The following is a 22486-nucleotide window of genomic DNA, read 5'->3' on the forward strand; positions in this document are numbered from 1 at the left end:
ACTTATGAGGGACATTTGTCAGAGTAATATCTAAAAGAGTAGATTCATCAGGGTGTTTAAAGTTGGGGTAGGTTGGTTTAGTTATCAGCGGAGTTAAGTTTAGCTCAGTACAAATATCTTTCAGACTATCTGTTTGCGTTGGTTTGAGAAGCCAGAATTACTATAAAATCCATTTTCGAAATCAAACTTATGGTATTTACATGAATCAGGCCAAGCCTACAGCTGCAGGATTTCAGATCAAATGGTCAGTCTCTAGCACAAACGTGCTATGTTCAGTAGGTAACCCCTTGTTTAAAAATACTGTAGGTCTGGCTTGAAATGGTATAAGATACCAGAATAAATGAGGGTTAGCTGTTGAGGGCCAGGACTGAAATCCTATCACTTGTTTAGTATATTTGCAATATTAGAACTCAGGATTCTAGCTCCTCTTCTATTCAGGCCTTCCGTTTTTGAGAAATGAGGTTGCTCACAAAATAAATCAAAGTTGTCGATAAAATCCAACACTTTTTCAGGTCAGAGTTGGATTTCATCCATGAGTCTAGTGCAAATAGCCGGAAGAAGCGATCAACTCCACAATCGTATGTTGGGATAGGGCCGGAAAGGACAATCTGCTTGCCAGTAGCCATTAGCCTGTCCCTCTGGTATATGAAGTCCCATCTCAACTCCTCCGATTGCCACAACTTGCCCGAAGACAAACATTTTGACTGTATTAACCCACTGAGCTAGAATGATGCACTTTCATGCTAGGTTTAAGACCTCATATTGAAACGTATAGAGACCCCAACTGATGTATAGAACATTCTTAAAATTAACTACTTTGGCTTAAGGACAAGCATCATGAAACCTCTAACACAATACATTAATTTGACTTAATGAAAATGTTTTTTGGACCTAACTTCCTTACCACTTTTTCCATGTGGTTTCTTCCTTCATAGACTCAATGAAATGATGACCTCTTCTTAAATATTTGGTAAAATCTTTCAGAAACATACCCCTTTGGCTCAACTTACCCCACTCTCCCCTAGGCTCTATCGTTGATACAAATAATGACACACAAATGTAATTATTAAACTAAATACCAGCCTACAAAAGCCACATGGCTACGTTATCCTTATTTGTATAGTGGAAAAGCATTGAGGCAACATTATCAAAACTATAAAATTGTCATACATAAAAAAATAAGTGCTAACGTGCTTGCAGTGCAGCAGTTCAAAACACATACAATACAAACACGTGTGGGTACATGGGTTTGAAATAGCTGTGTTTGTATGGTGCAGTGGTGTGTGTAACATTTATTTAACACAGTTGTTTGTGTGACAAGGCAGGTCTATGTGTAACAGGTCTATGTGTCTCTCTCAGGGCCAAGCTGTGTTCCCCTTGTACAGCGCAGGCGTGTGTGTAGCAAGGAACTGCCGCTCCTGTCCCTGCACCTACCGCACTCTTCTCTCCTTGCGCACCTTCATAAGTAGCAACTCCCTGGGGTCAGCCGGGTTCTGGCTGCTAGGGCCTGGGGCCACACTAGGGGGAGTGTATGGCCCCACCAATACTCGCCTACGCTGCCACCTCGGTGAGTGAGACAGACATGTTCCAGCCCACATATCATTGGGTCTCAGTATGGTTCTTGACAAAGTTTTGCTTACATGCTCTCTGTGCATGATTTTGTCCATTAAATGTGCAGTCTAATATTAACGATCATTGAAATTAATGATATATCGTTTGATAAATGCCTCATGAGCTTAGTACAACTATCTAACTCCATCATAACCCCCCAAAAATGATTTTTTTACTTCACTGTTTGTTAACAAAGTGTTAGTATGCAGGTCAGGTCTGCTGTATACAATGCAAATCAGTGTAATTATATAATTGCCATGAATCTATCATTTTGACACCACCACTTTTTAGGAGTGCAGACCCCGCCTCAGTGTGAGCTGGTAGTGGGAGGAGAGCCTCAGTGCTGGTCAGAGGGACACTGCCTCCTGGTGGATGACTCCTTCCTGCACACTGTCTCCCATAATGGTCAGTCAACTCCACCTCCCACAACAAGACAGTCACTCAAAACAAACTCAAGCTGTGCTCAGATTCCACTTCCCTTTCAGTCAGTCAATTTAGGTACAACATACGCATTCTCGCGACTTGGGTCGAAGGATCTAAAATCACGCCTGGCAAAGCAAATGAAATCCGCGCCTCGCTGGAAACCCCGCCTTCCACAGGGGATAAGCTTGAGGATTGGATTCATTCCTTCAATTATTCCGCTCTTAACCTCAGTGTGAACAGGAATGATTCATGCTACTTAAACAAACAATTTGCAACAATTTGTCTTACATTGCACCAACTGAACTGTCCCTTAGTGGTAGAGCGTGCTCACCCTTTGGACGCTAGGTGCGGAAGATTGTATGGTTCTCATAAGTTTCCTAATGATGAACAATTAATTATTCGTCAGATAGCTTGACCTGGCTATTGCAATAAGTAAAATGGCTAACGCGACCAAAACAATGAAGTCTAAGAAGCCAGGTTTGCGACCAAGCCCCAATGAGTTAAAAGATACTCAGGTTTGTTGTTTTGTATATTTCGGGCTCGGTGCATGCTCACGCTGCCCTCACTTGAATCAGTTCGTGTGCAAGATTAGCAGACGGCGGGCACTGTTCCCCTACTAGTCCGCGGCGCAGGTTCTCTTGACAATTGTGTAGCATTCTTTAGAGGGCTTGGTGTGTCTGATGGTGACTCCTCTCCTCGGTGCCCGTACCTCAGCTGAGTTTGAGCTAAGGGACGTAGAGATGGATTGCGCTCTGTTGCTGGTTACGGTCCAAAGTAAACTTTCGAAACCAATCTAGCTAACAAGCGCTGCATAGCGTGCTAGCCAGGTTAGCTAACTCACAGATTAGGGCTAGCTATTCAGGCTAGCTATTCAGGTTTCCTAAAAGTGGAATAATAATCTCTTGTTTAGTATACATAGCTAGCGTTAAGTCGCTTGGTTATTCTAAATATCAACGAACCGTGCTGCAGTCAAAGAGGCTAGCTAGCCTAGTTTAGACTAGAAGCCTTATCATGGCTAATGTTGACTAGCATGCATAACTTCCGGCAAATTGGTGGAGGGTAGCCGAGCTACAGCGGTGGTTCTCAGACCATGAGACAATCCAAAAATCAGTTCTCACAAAAACGTCTGTAGCGTCCAAACTAATATGTGACTCGTTTCAGAAACTAGGCGTATGTCGCATGTCACTACTTCACAGAAGTGCCATTTAAACGTAAACTTTATTTTTTTTAATCAAAATGCATTTCTAGAACATGTGAACTTTCATGTGCCTTAATAACAAACCTGTATGTCATCTGTAAATACGAATACAATTGTTATATTACGAGCCTAGTTGGTTCAGCAACGGAAAAAGACGGCAACCTTACTGCTAGCCATGATTGGCTGAGATAATGAGTGGGCTGGACATGCCAAGAGATGAGTTCGGATTGGTCTGCCATGTAGCATGTTTCTGTCTATAACATGAGCTGTGTAGGTAATCCTTTCTAAAGCCGCTTTTTTGAAAGATATCACGTATTAGCTCTCCACTTACTGGAGGACCGAGTTTTGAAAATCAGTGGTATGATAGCTAAAGAGATGGAGAAAATTCTGCCGTTTGATTGCAAATATGCAGACAGAGTCAAACAGAGAACACACAGAAGGCTGTTGTATGAAACACCTGTCTCCGGATTACATCTTCAAACTAAGGGCAACCATTGCATCCGTGACAGAGAGGGAGAAGCGTCGATCCATGTATACGGGTAAGATAGTCTAGCAAGCTACATTTTCAGATATTACACGATACTAAATTGTCAGAAAGTAGTTTTCTTTTCAAGTTAAAGTGTACTGTTAGTTAACTAGCTAACGTTATGCCAATGATCTGTGTAGTAATATTATTCGTATCTCAGAGCCATTTGCATTGCTAGTTATAGCCTAATGTTAGCTGGCTGACATTGAACCTGGTTGGTTAGCTACCTGCAGTTTCATGCAGGGTAGTAATATTATGAGTTGCGATTATGGTTTATTGTTTAGCTAGCTAGCTACATGTCTGAACAACTATGCAAGTAACCACTTCAATAGAATGTGCATGATGCCACTACGACAACTGTCGTTAGACGTACAGTTGAAGTCGGAAGTTTACATACACATAGGTTGGAGTCAATAAAATTCATTTTTCAACAACTCCACAAATTTCTTGTTGGTTAGGACATCTCCTTTGTGCAAGACACAAGTCATTTTTCCAACAATTGAATCCTACAGACGAAGACCCATATATGTGACAAAAAAAAAAGAGATATACATGAAAAATCATTATTGGACAACCTTTTTCTATAGTGAACCGGTTTCACAAGCTTTCCACGCGCTAATTAACAATAATTTTAAATTTAAAGATAGGCTCTCGTGGAATAACCGTTTATGTGCACCACTCAGAATGGACGGACAAGTGCACAACTTTTCTGTTGCTGATGAAAATCGCCGAAATGTGGGAAAGAAACGTAAAACAAAACTAAAAGAATGGAAAGACAGGCAAAGGAAGATCTTACGGGATGCGGGAAAACCCTATACAAATCGTAAGGGTCAAGAAAAAAACTGGGAAAAGCTGTCCAAAAGAGGTATGTGGAAGAACCGTATATCAAACAATCAAGCTAGCTATAGAGTACAGTAGCTAACATGTATGTTCTGGGTTGTCTAATTTGTAACTATAGAGAAAACATATTAGCTAAAGTTCGTTGGCTACTGACTTATACATTATCGTTACAAATATTATTGCTAGATTATAGAAGAAACATAGCTAGCTACTTTTTCTCCATCCACCGGATGATTCGACATGGCTACAGTAGCTAGCTAGTTATAGGTAACGTTACACTGTATCCTGCAGGGAAGAGCGTGTTCCACGACGTGCAGAAAGGATTGTGGAAAGTTGACTGATGAGGGCAAGCTGCATCTGTTCAACAGTTTCTACACTGTCCCATACGAGAAACAACAAGCGTTGATTCTCTCCGGCTTAGAACAGGTTAGAAATAAGACAAAACGCCTATTATTATAATAGCTATATTGAACACTTGCATAGTTTAACTTTGACAGTAATGATACGTACATTAATTAACTCTAAAAGTGCAGTGTTACACAATGGTGCAATACAAACTCATTCTGTGTATAGGTTGGGAGTGTGTGAAAGATGGAGGTCCTGATCAAGCAATACCCTGAATGTGCTACAGTATATTCAATTCTGAATTTATCATTGTCAATTTTTATTGCAGCATGAGGTGAAACGGAGACGTAAACCTGAGGATACAAAGGAGAACAAACGATGGAAATAAACCTTTAAATACCATGTACAGCAAGCAGGCCAGAGATTGAATATGTGCAAGGTCACTTTCATGTCTGTGTTCCAGCTAACCAACAGCTGTCTTCAGGCAAGTGAAAATATGAAGAGAAGAGAAGAATACCACAGCATTTTCAAACAGCAGAGTCTCAATTTCGGCCAACCAAGGAGTGACACCTGTGGCAAATGTGACGCATTCTTCACTAAGATGTCAGCAGCAACATCTGAAGAGGAGAAGAGGAAGATTGGAGTTGAAAGTGAGTTGCACCATCGAAAAGCCGAAAAGGCCTACACACAGCTTCAAAGTGACACTGAGTGGGCTAAAGCCAATGCTGACTGCCATGTCATTTCTGTGGATCTACAGGGGTGATGTACACCCCTAATCTGACCCACTCCAATGTCTACTACCAGCGGCAGCTGTCAAATGTTAACCTTTGCATCCAGGAACTTGGAAAAGAAGATCCTGCATACATGTGTGTTTGGCATGAGGGGATTGCACACCGAGGGTTCATTGAGGTGGCAAGCTGCATATTGAAGTGGGAGAAGACAAAATTCACGCCACTCACCAAACCAGAGGTGCGCAAGTTCATCATCTTCAGTGACAGATGCTGTGGGCAGAATAACAACTGGCGGATGCTCAATCTGATGTCGATGCTCGTCTCTATGGGTTACTTTACCCAAGTTGAGCAGAAGTTCATGGTCTGGTCATTCTTTTCTTCCTTGAGATCGATCTTTTGCCACCATCGAGAAGAGGTGCAAGGTGTCAGTCCTTCATACACCTGATGATGTTTCAAAGATGATACTTGAAGCACAACCAGCAAAACCATTCAAGGTGATGAGGATGCAATGTGAAGACATCAGGCACCTCCCAGATTCTGTCCTCAAGCGACCAGCTGGACTACAGATCACCTCAGTGAGGTGGTTAAAAGTCACAGGTATTGCACAGAGAATAGTTTACTAACATCCCATCAACATGCAACATGTTGTTCTAACAATAAAATATCCTAATGCTTGACTATGAAAGTTGTTTATTGATGTCAGGAACTTAAAATGTTTCTGTTCTAATTTCAGTTGATCCTTGGAATCTTTACGCCATACAGAGCCACAGTCTATTTGAGGGATGGAAATCGTGGCTGATCTCCAAACCAAAACAAGGAGCTACACCTCAACCTCCACTTTTTTGCAAGCCACTACCCTAGAGCATATGAGAGTCCTTTGCCCATCAAAAAAAACAAGTACCAAGATCTGATGACCATGCTCAACTACTTGCCAGCTGCTGCACACTCTTTTTATAAATCACTGCAGAGTGAATAATTTATTGTTAAACCAAGCTACATAATTAACTGTTTTTTCTGTGAGTTTATGATCCCCTGAACCTGTATAGTATGTTGAATCTGAATACATTTCAGAAGACATGTCACCCCTATTGTAGGAAATTAAATGTATAGTATAGGTGTTTTCTATGTGAATCAATTTGTGTAGGATTTGAACCAGCACAATATATTGCATTAATATAGTGTAGAAAATGTTATGTACAATGTGTTCTGTTGAGAATTATTTTGTGTGTGATCATTTGAACATTTTTTAATCTGAATTAATTAAAAACAAATAAGTCATTACAAACAGTGAGTATTCATTTGATCTTGATTCCCTTTTTGTATTCATTACAATATACAGTACGTCTCTCTGTCACCACATTTTGTCAGGTTTTGGCCAGGACTGTTCAGGTTTTGGTCACTAGATGTCCCCATTGCACCTTTTTTGTACCTTTTGTTTTTTCCTTGCTCTAATTAGTGTTTGCACCTGTGTGTCGTTCCCTTGTTAGTATTTAAACCCTGTGTGTTCCTCAGTTCTTTGCTCAGTGTTTGTATGTTAGCACCCAGCCCCAGCCCAAGCCTTGTTCTGAACATATATTTTCTCTTGTTGGATTTTCCAGAGGTTCTCTGGTTTTGTTCTTGTGTATTTTGGATTAGTCTTTTGAGGTTTGTTTTTTCCCTTGCTGTTCTTACCACTTTGTGGATTTTCTTTGTATTTTGGAAGATATCCATTTTTTGCCTCTTTGCTTTATTTTGGACATTGTGGATTTAGATTCTTTGCCTGAAGATTTTGTTCTTTAATTAAACCACCATCTCTAGTACTGCTGTGTCTGCCTCATCTTCTGGGTTCTGCCGATTATTAGTGACTGTTTCTCGCACCGGGTCCTGACACATTTAGCATTAACTCTAAGCAGTTAATACTTATTTACTGCTGTCACCTCAGTACAGAAGGACATTTCTTGCCTTTAGCATGGGTTTAATGCAATTCAAAACTTAATTGCTGATCATAGTGTTAAACGCAAAGTGAATGGTTTTCTGAACGTTTTGTAATATTGACCGTAGGGACCTGCATAATGGACATGCATATTGGCACATCACATTGATCCATATTTGATATGTACAAGTTGTGCTTGTTTTGATTGAATTAATTAAATTGTATTCTATTTGTGTAGTTATTCTATGGTATGTTCACACTGAGGGCTTCATTTTAAATGAGACTAAGATTTCATGACTCAACTTTTAAGAAAAGTCATCAGTGCTGAAGTTGATAGACCACCTTTAAATGAACCTCCATACAAATGAATTAACTACATATTGCAGTTAAGTTATTTACATGAAGGGCATCTGTACTTGAAAGTACTTAAAAGATCATATCAGGTATTAAAAAAGGACATCTTACAAGAGTAATGCAAAATGTCACATATACTGTTCTTCCACAAACTGAAATCCTCACTGGAGATATACTGTTCTTCCACATTCTAAAAATTTAAACGACAATAAAAAAAATATTTTTTGAAATAACAAAAAAATATTAATTGTTGTTGGAAGATATGGGTATGGTGAATTATTTGTCAACCATAAAACACCTAATGTGGTACACACAATTAATAATATAAAAATAACTGATTATCTTAAAATTGAACAATTGTCACATATATGGTTCTTCGTCTGTAGGATTCAATTGTTTACAGACAGATTATTTCACTTATAATCCACTGTATCACAATTACAGTGGGTCAGAAGTTTATATACACTATGTTGACTGTGCCTTTAAACAGCTTGGAAAATTCCAGAAAATGATGTCATGAATTTAGAAGCTTCTGATAGGCTAATTGACATCATTTGAGTCAATTGGAGGTGTACCTGTGGATGTATTTCAAGGCACACCTTCAAACTCAATGCCTCTTTGCTTGACATCATGGGAAAATCAAAATAAATCAGCCAAGACCTCAGAAAAAAAAATTGTAGACCTCCACAAGTCTGGTTTATCCTTGGGAGCAATTTCCAAACGCCTGAAGGTACCACGTTCATCTGTACAAACAATAGTACGCAAGTTTAAACACCATGGGACCATGCAGCCATCATACCGCTCAGGAAGGAGACGCGTTCTGTCTCCTACAGATTAACGTACTTATGTGCGAAAAGTGCAAATCAATCCCAGAACAACAGCAAAGGACCTTGTGAAGATGCTGGAGGAAACAGGTACAAAAGTACCCTAACCCTATATCCACAGTAAAACGTGTCCTATATCGACATAACCTGAAAGGCCGCTCAGCAAGGAAGAAGCCACTGCTCCAAAACCGCCATAAAAAAGACAGACTACGGTTTGCAACTGCACATGGTGACAAAGATCGTACTTTTTGGAAAGATGTCCTTTGGTCTGATGAAACAAAAATATGGCCATAATGCACCAAAAATGTTTGGCCATAATGACCATCATTATGTTTGGAGGAATAAGGGGGAGGCTAGCAAGCCGAAGAACATCATCCCAACCTTGAAGCACGGGGGTGGCAGCATCATTTTGTGGGTGTGCTTTGCTGCAGGAAGGACTGGTGCACTTCACAAAATAGATGGCATCATGAGGAAAGAAAATTCTGTGGATATATTGAAGCAACATCTCAAGACATCAGTCAGGAAGTTAAAGCTTGGTCGCAAATGGGTCTTCCATATGGACAATGACCCCAAGCATACGTCCAAAGTTATGGCAAAATGGCTTAAAGACAACAAAGTCAAGGTATTGGAGTGACCATCACAAAGCCCTGACCTCAGTCCTATAGGAAATGTGTGGGCAGAACTGAAAAAGCGTGTGCGAGCAAGGAGGCCTACAAACCTGACTCAGTTACACCAGCTCTGTCAGGAGGAATGGGCCAAAATTCACCCAACTTATTGTGGGAAGCTTGTGGAAGGATGTGTTTGACCCAAGTTAAACAATGTAAAGGCAATGCTACCAAATACAAATTGAGTGTATGTAAACTTCTGACCTACTGGGAATGTGATGAAAGAAATAAAAGCTGAAATAAATCATTCTCTCTACTATTATTCTGACATCTCACATTCTTAAAATAAAGTTGTGATCCTAACTGACCTAAGACAGGGAATTTTTACTAGGATCAAATGTCAGGGATTGTGAAAACTGAGTTTAAATGTATTTGGCTAAGGTGTATGTAAACTTCCGACTTCAACTGTATCTACAGTACTAAATCCATGTGTATGTTATTGTGTGTGTGTGTGTTTGTGTGTGTATGTGTGTGTGCCAATGTTTGTGTTGCTTCACTGTCCCCCTTATTCCATAAGGTGTTTTTTTAATCTGTTTTTTTTTTAAATCTAATTTTACTGCTGGCTTCAAGTACTTGATGTGGAATAGAGTTCCATGTAGTCATGGCTCTATGTAGTACTGTGTGCCTCCCATAGTCTGTTCTGGACTTGGGGACTGTGAAGAGACCTCTTGTGGCATGTCTTGTGGGGTATGCATGGGTGTCCGAGCTGTGTGCCAATAGTTTAGACAGACAGCTCTGTGCATTCAACATGTCAATACCGCTCATAAATAAAAGTGGTGATGAAGTCAATTCAGCCAGGAGAGATTGACATGCATATTATTAATATTAGCTCTCTGTGTACATCCAAGGGCCAGCCGTGCTGCCCTGTTCTGAGCCAATTGCAATTTTCCTAAGTCATTTTTCGTGGCACCTGACCACACGACTGAACAGTAGTCAAGGTGCGACAAAACTAGGACCTGTAGGACCTGCCTTGTTGATAGTGTTGTTAAGAAGGCAGAGCATCTCTTTATTATGGACATACTTCTCCCCATCTTATCTACTGCTCTATCAATATGATTTGACCATGACAGTTTCCAATCTAGGTTTACTCCAAGCAGTTTAGTCATCTCAACTTGCTCAATTTCCACAATATTTATTACAATATTTAGTTGAGGTTTAGGGTTTAGTCAGTGTTTTTTTCCAAATACAATGCTTTTAGTTTTAGAAATATTTAGGGCTAACTTATTCCTTGCCACCCACTCTGAAACTAACTGCAGCTCTTTGTTGAGTGTTGCAGTCATTTCTGTCGCTGTAGTATATACACCCTGACCTATAGCAGGGGGTGTAAAGCCATAACACATATGTTTTTCCAGCAGCAGACTATGATCAATAATGTCAAGAGCTGCACTGAAGTCTAACAAGACAGCCCCCACAATCCCTTTATCATCAATTTCTCTCAGCCAATCATCAGTCATTTGTGTAAGTGGTGTGCTTGTTGAGTGTCCTTCCCTACATAAGCATGCTGAAATTCTGTTGTCAGTTTGTTTACTGTGAAATAGCATTGTATCTGGTCAAACACATTTTTTCCAGAAGTTTACTAAGGGTTGGTAACAGGCTAATTGATCGGCTATTTGAGCCAGTAAAGGGGGCTTTACTATTCTTGGGTAGCAGAATGACTTTAGCTTCCCTCCAGGCCTGGGGGCACACGCTCTCTAGTAAGCTTAAATTGAAGATGTGGCAAATAGAAGTGGCAAAATCGTCTGCTATTATCCTCAGTAATTTTCCATCCAGATTGTCAGACCCCGGTGGCTTGTCATTGTTGATAGACACCAATAGTTTTTTCACCTCTTCCACACTGACTTTACGGAATTCAAAAGTACAATTCTTGTCTTTCATAATTTGGTCCGATATGCTTGAATGTGTAGTGTCAGCATTTGTTGCTGGCATGTCATCCCTAAGTTTGCTTATCTTGCCAATGAAAAAGTCATTAACCTGTCTGGCACCGGGGTTCCGCTAGCGGAACTCCTCCCACATTCCACGGAAAAGGCAGAGCGCGAAATTCAAAAGATATTTTTTAGAAATATTTAATTTTCACACATTAACAAGTCCAATACAGTAAATGAAAGATACACATCTTGTGAATCCAGTCAACATGTCCGATTTTTTAAATGTTTTACAGCGAAAACAACACGTATATTTATGTTAGCTCACCACCAAATACAAAAAAGGACAGACATTTTTCACAGCACAGGTAGCATGCACAAAGCCAACCTAACTAACCAAGAACCAACCAAACTAACCAACAAACAACTTCATCAGATGACAGTCTTATAACATGTTATTCAATAAATCTATGTTTTGTTCGGAAAATGTGCATATTTCAGGTATAAATCATAGTTTACATTGCAGCTACAATCAGAAATTGCACCGAAAGCAGACAGAATAATTACAGACACCAACGCCAAATAACTAAATACTCATCATAAAACATTTCTGAAAAATACATAGTGTACAGCAAATGAAAGACAGGCATCTTGTGATTCCAGACAATATTTCCGATTTATCAAGTGTTTTACAGCGAAAACACAATATAGCGTTATATTAGCTTACCACAATAGCCAAAAACACAAGCAATTTCCCAGTAGCAAAAGTTAGCGATCGTAACAAACAAGCAAAAGATATATAATTTTTGACTAACCTTGATTTTCTTCATCAGATGACAGTCCTATAACATCAGGTTATACATACACTTATGTTTTGTTCGAAAATGTGCATATTTAGAGCTGAAATCAATGGTTATACATTCTGCTAACTTAGCTACTATTTCCCACAACGCCCAGATTTTTTTCGGACACTTTTTCTGACACACATATTCTGACCAAATAGCTAGTCATAAACATAACTAAAGCATACATGTTGTATAGGAAATGATAGATCCATTAGTTCTTAATGAAATCGCAGTGTTAGAATTCTAAAAAATAACTTCATTACGACATCCAGCTTCGGTATAGCTAGAGTACCCAAAAGGTGGGCGCCCACGACTAGTTCACATGTACGACAGATATATGAAATAGCATCATAAAATGTTTCTTACTTTTGCTGATCTTTCATCAGAATGTTGGACAAGGTGTCCTTTGTCCAGAACAGTCGTTGTTTGGATTTAGAACGTCCACTTTCCCTCTTGATTTAGCAAGCGCACTAGCCAAGTGGCGCGAATCTCTCCATCGTAAACAAAGTCAGAGAACGGAACACGGCAAAACTCCCGAAAAAATTTCAATAATCTGATTAAACTATATTGAAAAAACATACTTTACGATGATATGGTCACATGTATCAAATAAAATCAAAGCCGGAGATAGTAGTCGCCTATAACGGCAGCTAAACAGAAGGCAATCCCACTGTCCACCTCGCGCTCCCCAGAGTACCGGAAATGAGGGACACGTCATACAAAGAGCTTGTATTCCACTTCAGACCAAGATAAACACTAAATTTCTTCTCTCACAGCCTCTTGACATCCAGGGGAAGGTCTATGAAGTGCACGTATACTCTTACGTATCATGCCCATTTATAGGCAGGAAGAAGAACAGAGCCTCGATTTCAGACTTTCCACTTCCTGGTCAGGAAGTTTGTGCCAAATGAGTTCTGTTTGACTCACAGATATAATTCAAACGGTTTTAGAAACTAGAGAGTGTTTTCTATCCAATAGTAATAATAATATGCATATTTTACGAGCAAGAATTGAGTACGAGGCCGTTTGAAATGGGCACCTTTTATCTGGCTACTCAATACTCCCCCTGCAGCCCAAACAGGTTAATCCCATTGAGAACTTGTGGTCAATCCTCAAGAGGCGGGTGGACAAACAAAAACCCACAAATTCTGACAAATTCCAAGCATTGATTATGCAAGAATGGGCTGCCACGACTGTAGGGTTTATCCGAGCATTCTGACCAAACAACAATAGGCAAGCACCCAAGCTAATGTTGGCTAGCTACTTCCAGACACAAATGAGAGAACAGCTCACTCTGACCATTTTACTCACCCTAGCAGAGCTGGTTAGACTGTTTTTATGTTATCCAGAACCATGTGCTGGCAACAATTTCATTACTTGAATTAATTATTAATTAATTAATTCAATATTTAATGTTTACTGACACCGGCCATATTCAATGGGTGTTGAGCGTTTGTAAATTTGTCAGTTATTCTGCGCTCTGTCACACCTGAAGAGAGTGCTCTGAAATCGGAGTAGATAGCCAGATCGACTTTACCAGCTACAGTACGTCTATCGACAGTTTTTGTAGTGGCATCATGCACATTCTATTGAAGTGGTTACTTGCATAGTTGTTCAGACATGCAGCTAGCTAGCTAAGCAATAAACCATCATCCCAACTCATAATAGTACTACCCTGTATGAATCTGCAGGTAGCTAACCAACCAGGTTCAATGTTAGCTAGCTAACATTAGGCTATAACTAGCAATGCAAATGGCTCTGAGATACAAATAATATTACTACACAGATCATACGCGTAACGTTAGCTAGCTAGCCAGCCAGCTAACGTTAGCTAGCTAGCTAACAGTACATTTTAACTTGAAAAGAAAACTACTTTCTGACAATTTTTAGTATCGTGTAATATCTGAAAATGTAGCTTGCTAGACTATCTTACCCGTATACATGGATCGACGCTTCTCCCTCTCTGTCACGGATGCAATGGTTGCCCTTAGTTTGAAGATGTAATCCGGAGACAGATGTTTCATACAACAGCCTTCTGTGTGTTCTCTGTTTGACTCTGTCTGCATATTTGCAATCAAACGGCAGAGTTTTCTCCATCTCTTTAACTATCACACCACTGATTTTCAAACTGACCAGCTCATGTTATAGACAGAAACGTGCTACATGGCAGACCAATCCGAACTCATCTCTCGGCATGTCCAGCCCACTCATTATCTCAGCCAATCATGGCTAGTGGTAAGGTTGCCGTCTTTTTCCGTTGCTGAACCAACTAGGCTCGTAATATAACAATTGTATTTGCATTTACAGATGGCATACAGGTTTGTTATTAAGGCACATGAAAGTTCACATGTTCCGGAAATGCATTTCTTCCAAGTTTGTTTAAATGGCGCTTCTGTGAAGTAGTGACGTGCGACATATGCCTAGTTTCTGAAACGAGTCACATATTAGTTTGGACGCTACAGACGTTTTTGTGAGAATTGATTTTTGGATTGTCTCATGGTCTGAGAAACACTGCTGTAGCTCGGCCACCATCCACCACAGATGCGGAAGGCCAACAGAGACGGATGCCATGGATTGAGACTCATTCCATGCAAAAACTGATATCTCTAGCTTAAATTGACAGATTTAGATGGGGAATATTTTTATTATTTCACAGGTGCGTCAAGACTCTTAAGGATTAACCAGGTTTTTGCATGATTACCTCATCTCTGTAAGGTCCCTCAGTCGAGCAGTGAATTTCACACGCAGATTCAACTATAAAGACCAGGGAGGTTTTCCAATACCTCGCAAAGAAGGGCACCTATTGATAGACTTAAAAAAAAGAAAAAGACATTGAATATGGAAATAAGCCAACTTTGAATATCCCTTTGAACATGGTGAAGTTATTCATTACAATTTGGATGGTGTATCAATACACCCAGTCACTACAAAGATACAGGCATCCTTCTTAACTCAGTTGTCGGAGAGGAAGGAAACAGCTCAGGGATTTCACCATGTGTCACGTTCGCTATCTTCAAACTCCCTGTCATAAATGAGCCAAGGCGCAGCGTGCATGTAATTCCACATCTTTTAATCCAAGTGAAACCTTCACAAACACAGGTAAACAGAAAACCGACCGTGACGCAACTGTGGCGCACACAAACACTCACAGAACATAAAATAATTACCCACAACATTAGGTGGGAAAAAGGCTGCCAAAAACAAAGAAATAGAAAACATAGAATGCCCACCCAAATCACACCCTGACCTAACCAAATAGAGAAATAAAACGGCTCTCTAAGGTCAGGGCGTGACACCATGAGGCCAATAGTGACTTTAAAACAGTTATAGAGTTTAATGGCTGTGATAGGAAAAAACTGAGGATGGATCAACAACATTGTAGTTACTCCACAATACTAACCAAATCATGCATCCTGTTTGCAATAAGGCACTTAAATAATACCGCAAAAAATGTGGCAAAGCAATTAACTCTTTGTCCTACAGAGTGTTATGTTTGGGGCATATCCAATGCAACACATTACTGAGTACCACTCCCCATATTTTCAATTATAGTGGTGGCTGCATCATGATATGGGTGTGATTGTAATCATAATGGACAGGGGAGTTTTTCAAGATAATAAAAGAAAAAGAATGGAGCTAAGCACAGGCAAAATCCTAGAGTAAAACTTGGTTCAGTCTGCTTTCCAACAGACACTGGGAGATGAATTCACCTTTCAGCAGGACAATAACCTAAAACACAAGGCCGAATCTACACTGGAGTTGCTTACCAAGAAGACAGTGAATGCCGAGTTAGTTTTGAATTACATTTGCTTGAAAATCTATGGCAAGGTGATTCTAACATGTATTGACTCAGGGGGTTGAATAATTATGTAAATTCTTCCACTTTGACAGAATATTTTGCCAGCTGGAAAATGAATGAAAAATGGACATGCACCTTGTAAGGTTCTGTGGCACTGGTACCCATGACTGTTGGGTATAATAACAGTTTTTCGCAGGGTCTACTGGGTGCCAGCCTATTACCGGGACACATATTAACCGAGTGAGGCTCGTTGTCACAGAAGGGTTGACTGTAGGAGACATTTGTGCTGAGGCGAGTTGGGCATCACCACAGACTTTTGTGAGTTTTTATCACTTTGATGTCACTGCTCCCAGTGTGCTTACAGCTGGGACAGGGGAAAGTCACTAGGCAGAGCACCATGTGCGCAATACCCAGACTGCCGCATCTTGCCCGGGCTTAGTATCCTTTTGGGTCGGCATGGGGTCAGATTCTATTTCCCCATAATATGTTGTACTGGAGTAGACTGACTGAAAGGGAATGTCACGTTATGACTAGGGCTGTGGCAGTCAAGCCATTTTGTCAACTGGTTATTGCCATGCAAAAGACTGTTGGTCTCATGGTAATTGACCATTAATCAACAATCATGTTTAGCGTCTCCAGGCCACACGGCTGATGGGCGCCTTTGGAACATCCTATGGTCCATGCCATAGGCTGTAGACTCGTTCATTTAGCTGACAAAATATGCTTCTAAGTCCCGTGCCATTATTTTATTTTATGTGATTTTATAAACTCAGCAAAAAAAGAAATGTCCTCTCACTGTCACGTTCTGACCTTTATTTCCTTTGTTTTGTCTTTATTTAGTATGGTCAGGGCGTGAGTTGGGGAGGGCAGTCTATGTGTGTTTTTCTATGTTGGGGTTTTGAGTTCGGCCTGGTATGGTTCTCAATCAGAGGCAGCTGTCAATGGTTGTCCCTGATTGAGAATCATACTTAGGTAGCCTGGGTTTCACTTTTGGTTTGTGGGTGTTTGTCTTCCGTGTCAGTGTTTGTCGCCACACGGTACTGTTTCGTTTGTTCACATCGTTTATTGTTTTGTTTAGTGTTCTGAGTTTAATTAAAAACATCATCATGAACACTTACCACGCTGCGCTTTGGTCCTCCTCTCTTTCTCCCGAAGACGATCGCTACACTCACTGTCAACTGCGTTTATTTCCAGCAAACTTAACATGTGTAAATATTTGTATGAACATAACAAGATTCAACAACTGAGACATAAACTGAACAAGTTCCACAGACATGTGACTAACATAAATTGAATAATGTGTCCTTGAACAAAGGGAGGGACAAAATCAAAAGTAAGTCAGTATCTGGTGTGGCCACCAGCTGCATTAAGTACTGCAGTGCATCTCCTCCTCATGGATTGCACCAGATTTGCCAGTTCTTGCTGTGAGATGTTACCTCACTCTTCCACCAAAGCACCTGCAAGTTCCCGGACATTTCTGGGGGGAATGGCCCTAGCCCTCACCCTCCGATCCAACAGGTTCTAGATGTGCTCAATGGGATTGAGATACAGGCTCTTTGCTGGCCATGGCAGAACACTGACATTCCTGTCTTGCAGGAAATCACGCACAGAACTAGCAGTATGGCTGGTGGCATTGTCATGCTGGAGGGTCATGTCAGGATGAGCCTGCAGGAAGGGTACCACATGAGTGAGGAGGATGTCTTCCCTGTAATGCACAGCGTTGAGATTGCCTGCAATGACAACAAGCTCAGTCCGATGATGCTGTGACACACCGCCCCAGACTATGACGGACCCTCCACCTCCAAATTGATTGCGCTCCAGAGTACAGGATTCAGTGTAACGCTCATTCCTTCGACAATAAACGCGAATTCAACCATCACCCCTGGTGAGACAAAACTATGACTCATCAGTGAAGAGCACTTTTTGCCAGTCCTGTCTGGTCCAGCGACGGTGGGTTTGTGCCCATAGGCGACGTTGTTGCCGGTGATGACTGGTGAGGACCTGCCTTACAACAGGCCTACAAGCCCTCAGTCCAGCCTCTCTCGGCCTATTGCGAACAGTCTGAGCACTGATGGAGAGATTGTGCATTCCTGGTGTAACTCGGGCAGTTGTTGTTGCCATCCTGCACCTATCCCGCAGGTGTGATGATCGGATGTACCAATCCTGTGCAGGTGTTGTTACACGTGGTCTGCCACTGCGAGGACGATCAGCTGTCCGTCCTGTCTCCCTGTAGCGCTGTCTTAGGTGTCTCACAGTACGGACATTGCAATTTATTGCCCTGGCCACATCTGCAGTCCTCATGCCTCCTTGCAGCATGCCTAAGGCACGTTCACGCAGATGAGCATTGACCCTGGGCATCTTTCTTTTGGTGTTTTTCAGTCAGTAGAAAGGCCTCTTTAGTGTCCTAAGTTTTCATAACTGTGACCTTAATTGCCTACCGTCTGTAAGCTGTTAGTGTCTTAACGACCGTTCCACAGGTGCATGTTCATGAATTGTTTATGGTTCATTGAACAAGCATGGGAAACCATGTTTAAACCCTTTACAACGAAGATCTGTTCAGTTATTTGGATATTTACGAATTCTCGTTGAAAGACAGGGTCCTGAAAAAGGGATGTTTTTTTTGTCGCTGAGTTTAGTAAGAAGAATATAATTGAACTTAGCTGAATAAAATAGAAAGGATATTTTCCCATTATGGAGCGAGTAAAGTTGTTGAGCATAAAAGCAATCATTTGAAACAGGTCCTGTATGCTAGATTTAGAGTTATTTGGCAACTTTTGTTGTGAATGATATAAACCATAGAATGTCTTTGAAATCAAAACATATACGGGCTGCATGGTGTGACTATAGGCTATTGATGATTTGAGAAAGTAGCAAAAAAAAATATTTGCAAGCTGTTCTCCCATCAAATGATAATATTTTTACCCGTCAGACTATTCTCAATTTAATCTGCTCTTTACTAATATGTAAAATTTGTTTCGATTTAGAATGGCCCATGGGCAGGAATAGGGGCAGGGGAAAATACGTCATCTGTATGCACTAGAGTAGCGAATGGAGGCTACGGGCTTTCCCGCCAGTCCGTTTTGTAGGCTAGTTTGTTTTATAGCAGAGCACTTGCTTTGAGAAGTAAATATAACAACACTTATTTCACTCCATGCATCAACCACTGATTGAGGAGCATGCTCTCGCTGCCCGACAGGTGATATTACGCCCAAACTCTGAATGCCATGGGCTCATCAACCTTGTTTCTGCAGCTACCCAGTGCTTAATTTTGGAAACCAAGTGAAATCTGTTCAGGAATATCAAAAGTAAAATGTTTTTGTAAAGAAACATATTTCACTGAACTGTTGACAGCCCATCTGCGGCTCGAGCAAGGAATAAAGGACAGAGAGGAAGAGATGTAAATGCATGGTAGTGAGATATTCTGTATTGCTAAAGGTAATGTGTCACCCAATTAATTATGAAAATAAAAAAAGAATCCCTATTATTAGGCTATTCAAAATTAAATACAAACTCACTAATTGTAGGCTAACTGTAAGCCACCCTGCATAATCAATGAACCAGCAACATTGCCTAGGGCTGTACCTTCTCTCCCTAACTCATGGATATACATTTTGGAGCTTAGCATAGGGTATCCAGTCCACCCACTATGCATAATAATACAGTCCACACTCAAATGCTAGAACAATTATGTACCAAAGATATCTTAAATCAGTTTTGTTTTATGTTTTTCTGCCATGCCTAAAATGTGGTAGACTGTGTATTGTATAATGGCACAATTTTAATTCAGGTTTTTCTTTCAGGCTTGGGCTCAATCATATGCATAAGCTCTAATATGGTATGGGTGTTGTGAATTAATCATCACCTTAGAAAGCGCTGTCTGTTTCCTGTGTTAGGCTTTGAAACAACAACCATGCTGTTGAAATTCTTTATTCAAATTCATCACAGTGAGGTGAGTTTTAAAAAGTACAATAGGCCTACTGTTATGATAAAGTGTTTGATGTGATTTCTGATTGCATTTGTATTGATGTTAGAGTGGTTAAAGGGACAATAGAGCCCTGAGTACCAGGCCATTAAGACCTGATGGTAGTTAGCAGGTTGGATACTACTAAAGCATGTCCAGAGTGCATAAACAAGATTACCGTGGCTCAAAGGTCACATTGAATTTCACGTGGATTTCATTGGCCTTGTCAAGTTTGACTTCAGATCCTTCAACCGAAGTCGCGAGAGTGTGACTCCTCATAGTATGTTGTACCTCATTTTCCTTCCTCCTGGGAACAGAAGTTATAGTACTAACGCTACATTCTACATTAGCTCTGTTTGACTTCTCATACCAGATCCTATTTAATAAGCTTTTTAGATATGAAAAAATATTTTTTTAAATTGCCGGTTCCAATTTATATTATTAGCAATATCAACCTTCATAAATTGGTCAATGGCTTTCGAGGTTAGGGTTCTCAGAAATGGCTAGGCATACACTACCGGTCAAAAGTTTTAGAACACCTACTCATTCGAGGGTTTTTATTTATTTTTACTATTTTCTAACATTGAAGAATAATAGTGAAGACATCAAAACTATTAAATAACATATATTAACATATATAACAATCCTGTTGTAACCAAAAAAGTGCTCAACAAATCAAAATATATTTTAGATTGTAGATTCTTCCAAGTAGCCACCCTTGCTGACAGCTTTGCACACTCTTGGCATTCTCTCAACCAGCTTCACCTGGAATGCTTTTCCAACAGTCTTGAAGGAGTTCCCACATATGCTGAGCACTCGTTGGCTGCTTTTCCTTCATTCTGCTGTCCGACTCATCCCAAACCATCTCAATTGGGTTGACGTCGGGGGATTGTGTAGGCCAGGTCATCTTATGCAGCACTCCATCACTCTCCTTCTTGGTAAAATAGCCCTTACACAGCCTGGAGTGTGAAAAACCCAGCAGAGTTGAAGTTCTTGACACACTCAAACCAGTGCGCCTGGCACCTACTGCCATACCCCGTTCAAAGGCTCTTAAATCTTGTGTCTTGCCCATTCACCCTCTGAATGACACACATACACAAGCCGTGTCTAGGCTTAAAAATCCTTCTTTAAGGTGACATCAATAAGGGATCATAGCTTTCACCTGGTCAGTCTGTCATGGAAAGAGCAGGTGTTTCTTAATGTTTTGTACACCCCCATTATTTAGTTTAATAATGTTTAATTTGAGTGTCATTATTTCTATATAGCCAACACTTTCTCGTTCTGAACGTGAAAAAAACTGACCATAAAACAAGACTTAGCGTTTTTAGAGCACTAGATGGTACCATAGTAAGCAGTAGTTTCGTAGACAACAGTTCTGAGAATTCTGACTGTGTGTCATGTTTTGTCTTTGATCATCATGTCTTGTCCCTGTGCTTCCCTCTGCTGGTCTTATTAGGTTCTTTCCCTCTTTCTATCCCTCTCTCTCCCCCTCCCTCTCTCCCTCTCTCGCTCTCTCTCTCTATCGTTCCGTTCCTGCTCCCAGCTGTTTCTCATTCTCCTAACTACCTCATTTACTCTTTCACACCTGTCCCCTATTTTGCCCTCTGATTAGAGTCCCTATTTCTCCCTCTGTTTTCCGCTTCTGTCCTTGTCGGATTCTTGTTTGATGTTTGCTGTTCTGTGTCCTTGTTCCGCCCTGTCGTGTTTTTGCCTTCTTCAGATGCTGCGTGTGAGCAGGTGTCTATGTCAGCTACGGCCTGTGCCTTCCTGAAGCGACCTGCAGTCTGTGGTCGCGTCTCCAGTCGTTCCTCTCTACTGACGAGAGGATTTCAGTTTCCTGTTTTGGATTTACCTAGGATAATATCCAGGAGTATCATTGTTTGTTAAAGACTGGAATAAAGACTCGGTTTCTATTAAGTCGCTTTTGGGTCCTCATTCACCAGCATAACAGAAGAATCCGACCAAGAATGGACCCAGCGACTACGGATTCTCGCAACACTGCCGTCGAGATCCAGGGAGCAATGCTCGGCAGACACGAGCAGGAATTGTCTGCTGCTCGTCATGCCGTTGAGACCCTGTCCGCTCAGGTCTCCAATCTCTCAGGACAGTTTCAGAGTCTTCGTCTCGTGCCACCAGCTACTTCCTGGTCTTCCGAGTCTCCGGAACCTAGGGTTAATAACCCACCATGTTACTCTGGGCAGCCCACTGAGTGTCGCTCCTTTCTCACCCAGTGTGATATTGTGTTCTCTCTCCAGCCCAACACATACTCAAGAGAGAGAGCTCGGATCGCTTACGTCATATCACTCCTTACTGGTCGGGCTCGGGAGTGGGGCACAGCTATCTGGGAGGCAAGGGCTGAGTGTTCTAACGTTTATCAGAACTTTAAAGAGGAGATGATACGGGTTTTTGATCGTTCAGTTTTTGGGAAGGAGGCTTCCAGGGCCCTGGCTTCCCTATGTCAAGGTGATCGATCCATAACGGATTACTCTATAGAGTTTCGCACTCTTGCTGCATCCAGTGACTGGAACGAGCCGGCGTTGCTCGCTCGTTTTCTGGAGGGACTCCACGCTGAGGTTAAGGATGAGATTCT

At 41.0% G+C, this 22486-nt stretch overlaps 1 protein-coding gene across 1 annotated transcript in view; it reads left to right on the top strand.

The window, feature by feature from the left end:
- The window catches only part of asphd1 (aspartate beta-hydroxylase domain containing 1), a 49391-nt gene that overhangs the window by 22291 nt on the left and 4614 nt on the right, over nt 1-22486 (top strand). The window contains exons 5-6 of the mRNA XM_038988547.1: nt 1360-1567; nt 1903-2016. Coding sequence (XP_038844475.1) covers nt 1360-1567; nt 1903-2016 — 322 coding nt within the window. The remainder of the gene's footprint in view (nt 1-1359; nt 1568-1902; nt 2017-22486) is intronic.

The sequence above is a fragment of the Salvelinus namaycush genome, chromosome 3 (genome assembly GCF_016432855.1).
Source record: "Salvelinus namaycush isolate Seneca chromosome 3, SaNama_1.0, whole genome shotgun sequence".
In the NCBI taxonomy this organism is placed as follows: domain Eukaryota; kingdom Metazoa; phylum Chordata; class Actinopteri; order Salmoniformes; family Salmonidae; genus Salvelinus; species Salvelinus namaycush.